This window comes from Sciurus vulgaris, assembly GCF_902686455.1.
Source record: "Sciurus vulgaris genome assembly, chromosome: 10".
Lineage (NCBI taxonomy): Eukaryota > Metazoa > Chordata > Mammalia > Rodentia > Sciuridae > Sciurus > Sciurus vulgaris.
The window spans coordinates 76,594,688-76,610,180 of record NC_136470.1 but is presented as its reverse complement, the minus strand read 5'-3'; the positions used below and the strand labels follow the sequence as shown (position 1 = coordinate 76,610,180).

General features: G+C 42.1%; 2 protein-coding genes across 5 annotated transcripts; one reads left to right on the top strand and one right to left on the bottom strand.

Annotated features, from left to right (window-relative positions):
* Positions 1 to 463: 463 nt before the first annotated feature.
* TM4SF19 (transmembrane 4 L six family member 19) lies at positions 464 to 15,493 on the top strand. 4 transcript variants are annotated; one of them, XM_079156273.1, is made up of 6 exons: positions 464 to 664; positions 8,054 to 8,317; positions 9,311 to 9,388; positions 11,808 to 11,977; positions 12,515 to 12,698; positions 14,817 to 15,493. In XM_079156273.1, exons 2-5 carry the CDS (start codon positions 8,117 to 8,119, stop codon positions 12,693 to 12,695), a joined length of 630 nt encoding a protein of 209 aa, XP_079012399.1. In that variant the 5' UTR covers positions 464 to 664; positions 8,054 to 8,116; the 3' UTR covers positions 12,696 to 12,698; positions 14,817 to 15,493. The 4 variants fall into 4 exon arrangements, with proteins under 4 accessions (XP_079012399.1, XP_079012401.1, XP_079012402.1 ...); XM_079156274.1 differs by lacking the exon at positions 464 to 664 and adding an exon at positions 1,751 to 1,964; XM_079156275.1 differs by lacking the exon at positions 9,311 to 9,388.
* Positions 6,602 to 6,878, bottom strand: LOC306670356 (U6 snRNA-associated Sm-like protein LSm5; the record flags this gene model as incomplete). Its single annotated transcript, XM_079155060.1, has 1 exon — positions 6,602 to 6,878. The coding sequence occupies one exon, from the start codon at positions 6,876 to 6,878 to the stop codon at positions 6,693 to 6,695; it is 186 nt and encodes a 61-aa protein (XP_079011186.1). The 3' UTR covers positions 6,602 to 6,692.

The following is a 15,493-nucleotide window of genomic DNA, read 5'->3' as shown; positions in this document are numbered from 1 at the left end:
GTTGTGGATCCCATTTAGAGCAGCACAAAATTCCCAGCACTTTGGTGTGACTGTAATATGAGAGGAAGGGAGAGTGGTCTGTGCCTTGAACCAAAAATGTTAGAAGGCTCGTCCACGCACCATGTAACACACCCGTATGCTGAGGGCAAATTGAGGGCAGCAATAAGACAAAGGCTGTGCTCATCTTCTCAGCATCACTCTTCCACAGGGCCCAGATCTGTGAGGAGAAAACACAGCAGCTGGTGTGTGGAGAAGTAATGTTGTGCTTGGGAAGAACGGGGGTGAGATGTGTCCCATGGGTGCATCCAGTGACTCATTAAGATGGTCGAGCTCATGAGGCCGTGCCTCCAGTTTCCTTCCTTGGAATCACATGAAAATGAGCTGAGGATGGGTCATGAGGAGAAGGCTCTCCAGGGACAGGAAGTTCCTTCAGTGGAGGCCCGTGGGCAGTGGAGCGGGGACACACGCATACACACATGCCTGGGTGATCTCTGCATATATACAGATCTTCCCTGGCCTTCCTGGAAAGAGTTTTGAAAAAAGAAACTCCAGGTCTGTCCCTGCAGAAGTGCTAGCTGGGGCTGAAGGAGCAAAGGCCCACTTTGAAGAGGGCATCCTTCTCCAGATTCTTTTTCTCCTGTCCTGATTCTTGCCAGCAGATCAGGTAAGCAGAGATGGAAGGGTCCCGAGAGGTGATGGGCAGGGAATAGCAGGGTCTGGCAGTTAAGAGCATAAACATCTAATTAGTAAGCCCTGGTTCTGTCACTTAGCAGCTGTACCCCTCAGGACAAGTCACTTCTCTGTCAGCGTCAGGCTAGGACACCTTTCCTGTCTAATGCTTCATTGTCGGTCCAGTTTAGTGTGGACAGCTCTCCCTCCAGGAGGCTTTGCCTCCACAAGGGTTAGGGGTTCCATAAGGGTTAGGTGTACTTCCATAACCCCTTATGTCACACACCTTTGCTTGGCCCTTATCACACTTCATTCTCATTGCTTTTTGTCCTGTCAGAGTCCCCACTAGACTTTGTTTCTCAAGAAAAGGGACTGCAGCTTTTCCACCATTATCTCCCTGGTCCCTACCACAGTGTCTGTCAGGTAGTGGTCACTTGACAAATAACAGAAGGAATGAAAGAAAGGGTTGGCTAGGTAGGAGTGAGGTAAATAGACACATAGAGAATCTGCAGTCTCTTACTCCATGTGATTTAGCTGATCATTTAGTTGTTGCCCACACATGGACTTCTGATTTGTTCACCCAACTGGAATCTCAGGTTCGAACAAGGGCCTCCCTGACAGCCTGGTTTTAAGGTTTTACCTTGCGATCCTGCTTGTTTTTACAGATATCAAAAATCCAACCGTAGGCCAGGTGCGGTAGCCCATGCCTGTAACCCCAGTGGCTTGGGAGGCTGAGGCAGGAGGATCACAATTTCAAAGCCAGCCCCAGCAACTTATTGAGGCCCTAAGCAACTCAATGAGACCCTGTCTCTAATTGTCTGGATAAAACACAAAATCTTTGGCTCTTAAGCCAGTTCCTTGCAAGTGTTTCCAGGAGCTGAAAACCTTGTGGCTTCAGATAATTACACTCTGGCTTCACATCAGTATATTAAACTTTGACCTTGTGGGGGTACCCTTGAACAACTTTTCGAATTATACCCCCACTTAATCACATGTACATTTCCTAATATTTGTCTTTCGCGGGACTTCTGTGACTTGCTTAGACAATTCTACAACTTGTTTCCCTCCTGAATTTTGTCCTATCTTCTTTTCTCCCCCTGACTTTAGGACAAAATTCTTCCTTTACCATACAATATCCTTTTCTTAAAAATTAGCCAACCTGTTTGCTAATCTTCTGCTCACTTTGCTAATCACTTCTGCTTTTGGAAGTATTTCTTAGAATGTGATTTCTAAGAGTATAGTCAGGGAAAGAAAGTGAAATTCAAACTAAGTCACAGCCTTGGAAGAGCAGCAGAGTAAGTCCTTTAGTATCTGATGGGTGGGACAGCCAGGGGTCTCTGAATTCCAATCATTCAAAACGTCACCCTCCTGTTGTTAGTTTTCCTTCTGTGTATCCATCACTTTTAGTTTGCCTTCTATGACTTTCCTGATAGGAAAATTTGCCACAGAAAGTGTTTTCAGGGTGGTTTTGGTGCTCTGTGTCACTGAAGGTATTCTTTTTTTTTTTTTTTTTTTTTTTTTTTTTTTAGTTGTCAATGGACCTTTATTTAATTTTTTTCTGTGGTGCTGAGAATTGAACCCAGGGCTTCACACGTGCTAGACAAGCACTCTACCACTGAGCTACAACCCCAGCCCTGAAGGTATTCTGGACCAAAAGTAGCTCCTGGGCCTGGGGTCCACAGTGCATGCCTGATTGGCCAACTGTATACCAATCCTCACTGAGGCCCCTGACAAAGTCAGTCATCAGTCAGGGCAGTAAGTTAATGTCGTTTCTTGTTAACACCCTCTGGTTAATACTCTTCATCATGGGAACACGGAGCGCTCTGTACTCACTGACAGGACAGTCTGGGGAGGGGGCTGCCCAGATCTCAAGTCTGGAGGATCATGGTTTTCCCCAGACCTGCTAGGACTGGGCCACACTCTGACAGGAGCTGAGGAAGTGGCAGTTGGTGCAAGGGGACTGACTTTAGGACTTCCAGGCAATGGCCAGCTGGGGAGTGAGGGGAAGAGACATGGTCTTTCCTAACTCCTGACTCTTACCCTTCCCTCCAGGCCCCTTGTACCACTAGAGTGGGGGCCACTGTTCCTTTACATCTACCCCCTGCTTCCCCAGTGTGCTTCTCCCCTCTACCAAGACCTAAATTTTCTTTCTAGGGCAAGTTTCTTCACTCACTGTGGGAGACATCCCTTAGAAGCTAATACCCCATGGAGGACAGGCAGTAAAGGCAACTCATCAGGACAAAAGGGGAAGATTGCAGCAGGAAACTCCCTGTTTGGGGGGAAGGGAAAGAGTTGAGTTTGAGATTAGCAGGAGCAAAGGTCACCAAGGGCTATGAGGACTAGGGTGACAGAGGAGAGCACAGCACACAACCAATCACAATGGCCTGCTTAATGCCTGTCTGGCACCAGTCTCTTTACCATAAACTGTAGTTTGGCCAAAAAGAAAACATTAGGCCAATTAAGATTTTTTAAAAATTGAGATTATAAATTGTAAAATTGATTTTAAAAGTATTCATAAAAAAGTTTAGGATAGTCATTCCTAGGAAGGAGTCCAGGAAGATGGTAGATTGGAGAGGGTACACTTGGGCCTTCAGTGATATTATTGGTAATGACCTATTCAAAATCCATTATATTTAGCCAGGCGTGGTGGGGCTCATCTATAATCCCTGCAACTCAGGAGGTTGAGGCAGGAGGTTTGTAAGTTTGAGGCCAGCCTGGGCAACTTAAAATAAAAATAAAAAGGTTGGGGATGTGGCTTAGTGGTAGCCCATGGATTCAATTCCTAGAACAGAAGGGGGGCAAATTGATTGTATTTACATCAGTGTTGCTACAAGAGATGGGATCTTTCTGCATGCAAAGGATAGAAACAAGACCAAACTCAGTGCTGTGAGCATACACAGGCAAGTCTTTATCTGGGGTGTCAGCACTGATTGAGAGGGGACCATGCTGTTCCTTCAACAAAAGAAGGACCTGGCTTTTTATCAGATTGCTGGGGTACACGATGATTATCGTGTTTCTCATTGGTGCTGAGTATGGTATGTTTCAAGGAATTTCTTCCTTGTGGAAGATATGGATCAGTAGTTACTAGATTTTTTTTTCTTGGAAATGTTATGGTACCAATATTCTGGTTTTAATGGTGAACCTGATCTTATGGTCATCCTGGTCCCTGTGCTAAGATTGATGAAAAATGCAGGAGGAAAGAAGAAAAAAAAAAAAGATTAAAAAACTTATGCCAGTTAATAAGGAATGACAGTTAGTGGGTTAAGGTCTGAGTGTTTTGCCAGCTAAGGTATCAAGTTTATTAATCTGTCCCTGTGGTGGTATCCCTGTCTTGTTGTTTAATTACTCCATTCAAGTTACAAGTACAAATATATTTTATACATTGTTTAATCCTTCATAATTGGAAATATTTCACTATATACATATGTACACACATATATATGAATATGATATGTGTGTGTGTGTGTGTGTGTAGGGTATGTGTACATATATTTGAAGACAGAGAGAGAGAGAGAGAGAGAGAGAGAGAGAGAGAGAGCGAGCCTTTTACTATGTCTGAAGTGTACATATTTTCTCCAGGTGTGGTGGTGCATGACTGTAATCCCTGCAAATCCAGAGGCTAAGGCAGGAAGATTGCAAGTCTCAGCAACTTAATGAGACCCTATCTCACTAAGGGCTAGGAATGTAGCTCAGTGGTAGAGCACCCCTAAATTCAATCCCCAGAATTGGTGGCGGGGGGTGGGGTGGGGGGGTGGGGAGTTTCTTTACACTCCTATATTAATCCTCTATCCCATTCTTAGCTCCTGACAACCACTGATCTGCTTTCTGTTACTAGTTTTGCCATTGTTAGAATTTCAAATAAATAGAATCATATTGTGAGTAGTCTTTTGTTTCTGGCTGTTTTCACTTAATATAATGCTCATGTGTAGCAATAGTTTATTCATTCTTATGACAGTGCTAGCACTCTATTGTATAGATATGACAAAAATTTTCTCTTCATCTATTGATGAACATTTGGGCTATTTTTAATTTTTTTATTGTAAACAAATGGGGTACAACTTGTTTCTCTGTACATTAAATAGAAGCATACCATTTGTATTTTTAATTTTTAAATTGATTTTTTATTATGGTAAAATTTATAACATAAAATTTGTCATTTTAATCATTTTAAGGGGCATTAATTACATTTTTGATGTTGTTCAACTTCACTATTAGCTATTTCCTAAACTTTATATTAACCCAAACAATAAACTACTAAATTCTAACTGTTAAACAATAATCCACACTCCTTCCCCCCAGACCCTGGTTACCTCTAATCTACTTTTGTCTTTATGAATTTGATAATTCTGGATATTTCATATATAGAGTCATACAATATGCTTCATTTAGGCTTAATGCTTCATTTAGCATAATGTTTTCAAGTTTCATACATATTGCAGCATGTATTAAGAACTTTCGTTTTCTGACTGAATTATATTCCATAGTATGATTATACCGCATTTTGTTTATCCATCCGTTGATGGACATGTGGGTTGTTTGCATATTTTAGTTTTTAGTTATTATGTGTAAAGCTGCTGTGGACAGTCAAGTACTGTTGTTTGTATGGACACGTTCTTTCATTTCTCTTGAGAGCTTGTTTGAAGGTCCTAGCAGGGAAATGCAGCTTTTCATATATCCTTGACCAAAGAATGGTCCTTCTCTATGGGGAAGGTCTTCCTCTTCACTGAGCTCTCAGCTTCAGAAGGGATGCACATGGAGTGGGTGAGGGAGGTAGGGAAAACAGCCTGGCTAGCCAGATCATCCAAATCAATCCTGGCGATGAATGGGGTGACAGCCAGATCGCCCTCACATCCTCTCTTGGGTAAAAATGAAGAAGTAGAATTACTGGCTTATTTGATAAGTAAATGTTTAACTTTATAAGAAACTGTCAAGCTATTTTCCAAAGTGGCTATATCAGTTGCATTTTTATCAGCAATGTATGAGAATTCCAGTTGCTTCACTCCCTCACTGGCACTTGTATAGCCCAACTTTTTAATTGTAACAATTCCAGTGGGTGCATAGTAGTTCTCTCTCTCTCTCTCTCTCTCTTTGAGAGGGGGGCCTCAAACTCCTCAGTTCAAGCAATCTCCTGCTTCAGTCTTCCAAGTAGCTGGGACTACACGTTCATGCCACCACACCCAACAACTTTTCCTTTCCTTCCCTTCCCTTCCCTTCCCTTTCCTTTCCTTTCCTTTCTTTTTTTCTGTTAATTTTTTTAGAGGGGCTGTTACCCAGGATTGAACCCAGGGATGCTTAACCACTGGGCCACATCCCCTGTCTAAATATTTTTATTTAGAGACAGGGTATTTTTGAAGTAATTTAATAGTCAAGGTAGTTATGTATTGTTCCAGCACCATTTGTTGAAGAAACTATCCTTTTTCCACTGTATTATCATCCTTTTAAAAATCATTTGTGATATTGTGTAGGTCTACTTCTGAACTCTCCAGTCTGTTCCAGTAATCTATATGTCTTTCTTTATGTCATGAATTCACTATTTTAATTATTATGGCTTTATAATAAGTCTTTCTTTTCTAACAGTTAACCAAAAACACCTTAATTTTTTAGTTTTCAAAAGATGAACTCCTCCCGACATAGTGGTACACACTTATAATCCCAGTGGCTCCAGAAACTGAGGCAGAAGGATTGCAAATTGGAGGCCATTCTCAGCAATTTAGTGAGGTCCTAAGCAATTTAGCAAGAGCCTGTCTTCAAAAAAAAAAAAAAAAAAAAAAAAAAGAGAGAGCTTGGGCTGTAGCTCAGTGGTAAAGCAGCCCTGTGTTCAATCTCCAGTACCAAACAAACCCTCTTTCTTTTCCCAAGATAATCATGATTAAATTAGAAAAGTGGTCATATATCTTCAAAATATATCCTTTTAGTGGGAAACTTAGCTTTAGAGAAACTAAAAATTTAAAGATTTTTTTAAAATTCTATTTTGTTGCCATTCTAAAACAAAATGAAATCTAGCATAAGTCAAGGTAATGTGTTCATACTTCAGGTCCTTTCCCTCCAGGAACCAGCATTGTTATATTATTTCCATTTAGGAAAATCTGATCTAGTTTAGTAGTCCTTCTTCCTTCTGGTGTGATTTCAAACTCAGTGACATCTTCCAGCACCATATTGACAAAGTCATCAAATCCTAGAAACATAATAATTTCCTTGTCATTCTTCATCATGTGAATTCTTGATCCTATACACTTGTCCACAAGCTCCAAGGGAAGCAGCTGTGACAGGCTGGTAATAGTATTAGTGGTCTTGGCTAAGCCAGAAATGGCCAGTGTCATATAAGTCTTGAAATCACATGGTGTGAGCTCTCCAACATTTGTTCTTTTTTTTCAAAATTGTATTGTTTAGCCTAGGTTCCTTTGCATTGCTATATAATTTAGGTTTAGCCTGTCGATTTCTATAACCATATTCTGCTAGGATTTTGACTGCGACTCTTTGAATCTATGCATCAATTTAGGGAAAATTAATTGTCAATGATATTGAGTCTTTGGATCCATGAACATGGTATGTTCCTACATTTATTTAGGTCATCAATTTTTCTTGGCAATTCTTAGTATATGTATCTTGCAGATATTTTGTTAAATTCATCTATAAGTAATTATGTTTTATCCTATTATAAATCATATCTTTTAAATTTCAATATGTCATTGCTTGTATATAGAAATACAATAGAATATTAATCTTTTCTTCTATGACCTTGATAAATTCACCTATTAGTTCTAGGAATTAGTTTTTGATAGATTGCTTAAAATTTTTCTGCGTATGTGATCATATTATTTGTGAATAATGGCAATGTTATTTCTTTCCTATTGGTATAGATTTTGCTTCTTTGATTTTCTTATTGCACTCGATTGGATCTCTTCTACAATACTGAACAGAAGTGCTAAGACAAATTGGGTGTGGTGGCACATGACTGTAATCCCAGCAACTTGGGAGTCTGAGACAGGAGGATTATAAATTCAAGGCCAGTCTCAGCAATTTAGCAAACCCTATCCTAAAATAAAAAGGGCTGGGGATGTGGCTTAGTGGTAAAATGCCTCTGGGTTCAATCCCCAGTACAAAATAAAAGAAGTGTTAAGACAAGGTATGATGACACCTTCAAAAATGCATTTTTCTTTACTAAGTAGAAATAATCACTGGCTGTAATATAGGCAAAGTAAAATATGTGGAATGTGGAATGTGTGTGTATAAGTAGGAGTTGGCAGAAAATGGTACAATTAAATCCTATTCATTGGGATGAATTTTATAAAGGGCAGAGTGTCTAAGGAAATTTCTCAGCTCTCCTTGATCTGACCTTGGCATGTGACAATTTCTCCACTCTATTTTCTTCACCTCGCTACAGGCTCCCAGGGTTCCTCTACTTTGTGGTTCTCTACGTTGTGATTCTCTTTCCATCAGTTCCGGGATGCTGTCCCCTTCCTGCACAATGGCATGCTCACGGACCTGCTCCCGCATCCTGGGGCTGAGCCTTGGGACTGCAGCCTTGTGTGCTGCTGGGGCCAACATGGCACTCTTCTTTCCCAATTGGGATGTGACCTACCTGCTGAGGGGTCTCATTGGCAGGCATGCCATGCTGGGCTCTGGGCTCTGGGGAGGAGGTCTCATGGTAAGTGTGTGGGGGTCCCTGGGTGTGAATTCCCCAAACATCCCCAGGGGTGGAATTGGAAGGTGGTGGTGGTGCTGAACACAGAAACTGACTTGGTGACAGTAGAAAGAAAAACAAATCAGGTGAGATAACATACAGTCAAAGCTTTTATTAGGGCTTCTCTTAAGAGAAGGGAGACAGTCCCTACAGTAGAGTGTCAGCCTGGCCTCAGAACAAAGGGAAAAAGATGGGTTTTTTTGTTGTTTTGTGTTTTTTTTTTTTAAAGACGTTGACAGATGTTTATTTTATTCATTTCCTTATATGTGGTGCTGAGAATTGAACCCAGTGCCTCATATATGCTAGGCAAGTGCTCTACCACTGAGCCACAACTCTGGTGACTCTGAAACAGTTTTTAACCTTATGTTTGTCCTTGGAGAGTCATGACAAGAGCTTCCTGGCCCTAATAATGTACTTGTTCTCTGAAGCTGATAAGATTGTTGTTGGTTTTTTTGTTTTGTTTTGATGGGGGACAAGTAAGGCACATACCAAGTTTTTCATATCTATCAAGCTATGAATAAAGGTGAGAGAGCAGAGGGAAAAACTTGCACTATCTTTTAATGGCCGTCAGGCTATGAGTTAAGGATCAAGAGTGTATTAGCCCTTTTTCCCTATGCATGGTCTCTGCCTCAGAGGGGAAGGAGTGTTTTGATTCCTTGGGGGGAAAAAAAAATAGAACAACAAACTTGTTTCAACAAGCTGGTCTGGGGGCCATAGACACTACATGGGATAGGAGGACTTGTCAAGGGTTGCTGGATTTTAGCTTGGAATCAGGTAGGCTGTGGCGAACATCAGTATTCAGAACCAGATCAGGATAGTCATCCAAAACTGGGTCTGGACAATCAGTCAATAGGACAGTTGAGTTTGTGACCAATTCTCAGTTTCAATGGCTATAGGCTGCAGCTAGAAACAGAGATGTAAATTATCCAGTTTCTTAACATTCTTTTCCCTCTCCAGGTACTCACTGCAGCTACCCTTATCTCTGTGATGGGCTGGAGATATTGCTGTTTCAGTAAAAGCGTACCCTGTCTAAGCGTAAGCACTGGATTTCACTCTTCTGACACCTGGAATATTCCCATATTTTCTTACTCTGGAAACAGAGTAGTCAAGGGGCAATTTCAGCCTTGAGGCTTTAAATCAGGTCCTAAGGGTGTCCCTTAATAATTCTAAGTTCTTGGATAAGTTGCCCAACCTTTCCAGCCTCAGGTCCTCATCTGTAAAATTAAGTTGATTAAGTCAAGGAAGTAAGTGCTTAATGAACCATAAATGTAGATAGCAATGTGAGAAACTGTTATTTTCTTTAGCCTGTTGAACAATATGGACATGAATTATATACATTGTAAATATGTGTCATTGACACAAAGTTTCCTGGCTATTTTAATTAATATTTTCTTAGAGGACTGGGAATGTAGCTTAGTGGTAGAACCCTTGAATGCTACAGTGGTAGGTGTAGAGCTATCCATCTAACTATGTGTCTATTTTCTTAGAACTGAAAGGTTGTCAAGAGATTATCTAATCACTAGGTTGTAATATAGAGGCGTATAATCTTGCAGCCTGCTCTTGATAACTGCAGTACACATATTGGGATCCTACTGACTCATTTATATGTTAAAGAAATAAATATAAATACGCATTTTATTCACCATCTGTTCTCAGTCACATCTGGCTTTGCCCTAGGCAAGTGGTCCTTAACCTTGAATTTACATCAGCTAGGGATGTGGCTCAGTGGTAGAGTGCTTGCCTGGCTTGTAGGAGGCCCTTGCTTCCATCCCCAGCACTGGGGGAAAAACAAACAAACAAAAAAACACCTCTGCTGGGTCTGTTGAAACAAAGACTGCTGGGCCCCATTCCCAGAGTTTCTGATTGCAAACAAATTCAGAGACCACACTTTGAGAACCTCTGCCCCTGCTTGTGTCAGACTAATTCATCTGGAGTCTGTGGTATTGTTACTGAAAGCTCAGTCCTTATACCTGATGCCAATCCAATAAAAAGGACATAGTTTTGAGAAAATAGAAAAAGAAAGTTTATTGTTTTACTAGCAAAGGAGAAACACAGGGTACACCTGTCCAGAGGCTATGATTCTGCCCATCAGCAGGTACAGGGGGCTTTTAAAGAGGTGTTTCAAAGGCCACATTCCACATGTTCTCTGTTGGAGTTGTAATTTGCTTGTTAATTTGGGAGAGAGTCATTTCTGAGATTGTTAGAGAGTGCTCAAGAATTACAGACCGCCATGCTTACTGAGCCAAACTGAAAGGGAAAAGGGTCCTTTAATGAGCAGGTCAGGCAAGCGACAGGGAACAACAGGTTAGCACCTCAAAGAACTTCAAGCACTTGAATTTTGGAAGTATAGAGTTTAAAAAGGCAAAACTCACAAAAACCACAAGGCATCTGAGCCACATGTAGGTCAGAAAAGACCTTGTTAAGACAGATATTCTGATTACATGAGAGAATTGTTTAGATCATACACTTTAGAGTCATTTTTGTTACACATCGGGGTTGTAGTCAGGGATGCAGGAAGGTTCTACTGTACTGTCAACATAGATACAGCTCTCAGGAAGTTGAAAAGAAAACATCTTAAGCAAGCATAAAATGGAGTCAGGTCAGAACAAAATGTCGTTACTTTGGTTTTCTTTTACATTTCAAGGTCTTCTGGTACCATCCTCAAAGTCTCGATTACTTTATTCTTCTGATGGTTGGGTGCTCAAGGATAGATAACTCTGTCTAGGAGGGGAAGACAGGTAATCCTGTTTCCCCTGAGATTAGGGATGGGGAGAGATTAGGGAGCAGAGAGAGAGGAAGAGAAAGAAACATGTTTGTTTTAAAAACAAGTTGCAGTGGTAGAGCAGCAACTTCAAAGCATAAGGCGGACCACTGTTACAAGAGGCGGGCATGCAATAACCAATCTGCCCCTCTAACAGAGGCCAAATGACTATAGTCTGTGTACAAAATGTTCGGTATTAAGAACTGAATCCAGTGCATGGATGTAGCTCTCTATTACTGAGCTACATCCTTAGCCCTTTCATTTTTTTAATTTTGAGACAGGTTCTCACTAAGTTGCTGAGGCTAACCTCAAACTTTCAATCCTTTTGCCCTCAGCCTTCTGAGTAGCTGAGATTATAGGCATGTGCCTCCATACCCAGTTCTGTGTACAAAGGTTTTTCATGCCAATATGAAAAGCTCCAAATAGCCTGTGGAGTCAGGGAGACCCAAGTCCAAGTGACCGTGTTTCCCTTTCTTGGGCCTTTCTCCCCTCTACCTTCCTGGCTCTAGCCAGGAACCCCTTCCCAGCCACCTCATCTTGGTTATGCTTTTAAAGGAGGTGTCATGGGTAGAATTATCCCGTGATAGGATGGGAGAAAGATCAAGTACCAGGGAAGTTGGACTTGTCCAGATCACCCCCAAAACCACCTAGCCAGGCTGCTGTGTCAACTCTATTTCCTCCCTCCCTCTACAGATGCTTACTGCTCTGTTTTCAAGTGGCTTGGCTTTGCTTGGAGCCTTGATTTGTTTTATCACTTCTGGAGTAGCCCTGAAAGATGGTCCTTTTTGCATGTTTGATGTCTCATTCTTCAATCAGACACAAGCTTGGAAATATGGCTACCCATTCAAAGACCTGCATAACAGGTAAACAGAGTTGTGGATTTAAAGTCTTTTCAGAGAGAGTGAGTGAGATTAACACACAGATGGAATGAACTACAGTACAAATTCACTTTGGGTTGGGTGTGGGGGCATGCCTGTAAGCCCAGCAGCTTGGGAGGCTAAGACAGGAAGGTCACAAGTTCAAAGCCAGCCTCAGGAATTTAGCAGGGCCCTGAGGAATAGAGTTGACACAGCAGGATAGCTAGGTGGTTTTGGGGGTGATCTGGACAACTCAGGGAGACTCTGTCTCTAAATAAAATATAAAAAAGGACTGAGGATGTGACTCAGTGGTCCAGGACCCGTGGATTCAATCCTTGGTAACAAACAAAAACACCCTCATTTTGCTCACACACTCTAGCATCTCCTGCCTCTGATACTCAGAAAATTAAGTTCAGCGGTAAGTCACCTTGGCAAGTCCAGTCCTGTGACCTGAGCCAGGAGAGCTCCCAGATTTCTATTAGGGTTGCTTTTTTGGCTTTACTTATTCCTCCACTCCTGACTCCCTTATATTTTTTTGGATAGGAATTATTTATATGAGCATTCTCTCTGGAACTCTGTCTGTCTGGAGCCCTCTAAAGCTGTCGTTTGGCATGTGTCCTTCTTCTCCATTCTTCTGTTCACCAGCCTCCTCCAGCTTCTCCTGGTGGTCATTCATTTTATCAACAGCTTCCTTGGCCTGTTTTGCAGCCTGTGTGAGAAGTGACAGGTAATAGCCTTTCATGCATCGGTGATTGTATCATAAGCTTCCCTGACCCCTTTCTGAAAGTAGTGGGTATGAATTATAAAACTTTCCTTTTAAGTATTCCTGTAGTAATAATACCCTTGCAATAATCCTTGCATGTATGAAGAATGATATAATGCATTTAAAATCCCATAGTATACTTCAGTCTCTCAACAACACCATAAGAATTGACCACATGTTATAGATAGAAAAGTTGAGGCTCCCAGAGAATAGCAAACTCATTTATCCAAAAGCACACAGCTAGGTTAAGGTATGCTCAGCACCGGACCCCCTATCTTCTAAACTCAAGTTCATCAGTTGTTATGGACTGAATTGCTTCCCCCAAATTCCTAGGAAGTCTTTATCCCCAAAGTGACTATAATGGAGATGGGGCTTTTTACATGGTAATTAAGGTTAAAGAGGTCATACAAGAGAGACCCTAGCCAGGTGCAGTAGCGCATGCCTGTAATCCCAGCAGCTCGGGCTCAGGAGGCTGAGGCAGGAGGATTGTGAGTTCAAAGCCAGCCTCAGCAAAAAGTAAGGTTCTAAGCAACTCAGTGAGACCCTGTCCCTAAATAGAAATATGAAAATGGGGCTGGGGATGTGGCTTAGTGTTACAGTGCCCCTGAGTTCAACCCCTGGCACCCTCCCTGCCAAAAGTGGAACCCTGTTCCAAAAGGGCTGGTATCCTTATAGAAGGAACAGACACCAGATCTCTTCCCCTTTCTTTGTGTGAACACAAAGAAAAAGGCCACATGAAGATAGCAAGAAGGCATCCATCTGCAAGCCACAGAGAAAGACTTTCATAGAAATCAAATCCACTGTCACCTAGATCTTAAAACTTCTAGTCTCCAGAACTATGAGAAGAGACATTTAAGGCCCCCACTCTGTGGTGCTGTGGTTTTGGCAGCACTATCAGACTAATACATCAGTGTTCTTTTCATTGTAGTGTTAAGTAGAGTTCTACAAATAGTATATATTTAGTACTCACAATGTACTTGGCACTGGCACACATGGTGCAGATCTGATCTAAAGGTGACCAAGACGTGGTCCTTGCCCTTGGACCTTGCCCTGTCCGTGAAGAGCTCATGATCAGGCTAGGGAATCGAATTTATCAATAATTTGAATAGCATATGTCAAAGACTACATCAGAGTTCAACACAGGGTGCAAAAGAGCTTGGTAGGAACTCCAGGGAGAGATCAAGGAAGGCTTCAATTGTGTCTGAGGCAATTCTTTCAAGTTAGCCCAGTAAAAAGGGGAGGGAGGGCTGCCCCAGTACAAGGAATGCCCTGCTCAGAGGCATTCAGGGGAGACCAAGGCTGGTGTGGTAGGAACTGTGAGATCACAGCTGCTTTCAAGAGGAACCTAGAAAGCAAAGGACCTCCTGCTCTCCCACTTCAGGATTGATCCTGGCTCCGATCCCACACTGTCAGAGGAACAGGTCAGCGGTTCCTCTGTTCCCAGGACTCAGGAGCACAGTCCTGTCATCAAGAAACTAGCAGAGCTTACAGGAGTCAGGTCCCTCAAAACACCTCTTATCCTCTCCTCTCTGGGTGAGGAGACCTACTTTGGATGGTGAAGATGGACAGAAAGAACTGTCAGGGACAGAAGAAGGCACTGCTCTTGAGCAGGCAGGGAGTCCTGAAAACCAGACAACACATCATATCCCCCATATGACATCCAAGGAGTGCTGCTGTGTTAGTCTCACATTTCCCTGTTGGCTGATTTAGTTTCAGGGTTGTAGCTGGTATGTGCCTGATCCATAGAAACTTCTTCTGCAGGGGAAGGTACTAACACCCTCACACAATTAATGGTAATTTTAAAGATAATTAGGTGATAGAGTATGTGCTTAGCATGTACAAAGCCCTGGGTTCAATCCCCAGTACTGCAAAAAAAAAAAAAAAAAAAATTACATGGGGTTTTAGACATATTAAGCACATGCACACAGATGCACACTCACAGCCACATTATATTCATAATTCTCATTCTGGCTTAGCCCAACTTGAATGGTTCAGCAGGGCCTCAAAGTGAGAGACCTCAGTGTTTAACAATAAAACAATTCACAGTGGATGATTGACGACTCCTTGCCTCCATCCTTTCAGGAACTTCAGACTAATGTTATTGTACAACCTGACAGAGCTTCAAAGGACAGTGTTCTCCATCCTCTGCCTCAGCTGAGCCAATCATCCTCTCCTTCAGTTGTGTAGATGTAGGGTAGATCTTCCTACAGCTGGATGCTAATACTCCTGGATCTTTTGAAATCAAGATCAAAGATGGGAATTTGGAGGAGGTGAAGCTAATGGATACTTCTGCAGTTCTTTTTTTTTTTTTTTTCTTCTTTTTTTTTTCTTTTCAGCTGTAGATGGACACAATACCTTTATTTAATTTATTTATTTATTATGTGGTGCTGAGGATCAAACCCAGTGCCTTACCCATGCTAGGCAAGCGCTCTACCACTGAGCTACAACCCCAGTCCCTACTTCTGCAATTCTGAAGTGCAATCCCACTATGTGAAGGTGCAGTGGCCTTGACAGCTCACTTACTTTCTCTATTCACAATTCAATTCAGGGCCCTGGATTGGGGGGAAGGGAGAAGGGCCTTGGAGAGGCAATGAAGAAATGAAAGGAGTTTGTCCTACCACGAGCCAACTGCACCTCCACACCTGGCTGTTGGCTGTCCTCCGTTGGATTCCAGAAGGTCTGCCTCCCCTTCCTTATGTATTATGCGCATCCCAGGACCACCTCATAATTCGAATATGACTGCAGCCTCTTTTTTTCCC

Excerpts from the sequence above, each read along its gene's own strand:
- TM4SF19 (XM_079156273.1), top strand. The coding sequence starts at position 8,117 with ATGCTGTCCCCTTCCTGCACAATGGCATGCTCACGGACCTGCTCCCGC. Across the intron at positions 9,389-11,807 it reads AAAGCGTACCCTGTCTAAGC|ATGCTTACTGCTCTGTTTTC; the intron begins GTAAGCACTGGA and ends CTCCCTCTACAG. Across the intron at positions 11,978-12,514 it reads TTCAAAGACCTGCATAACAG|GAATTATTTATATGAGCATT; the intron begins GTAAACAGAGTT and ends TTTTTTGGATAG.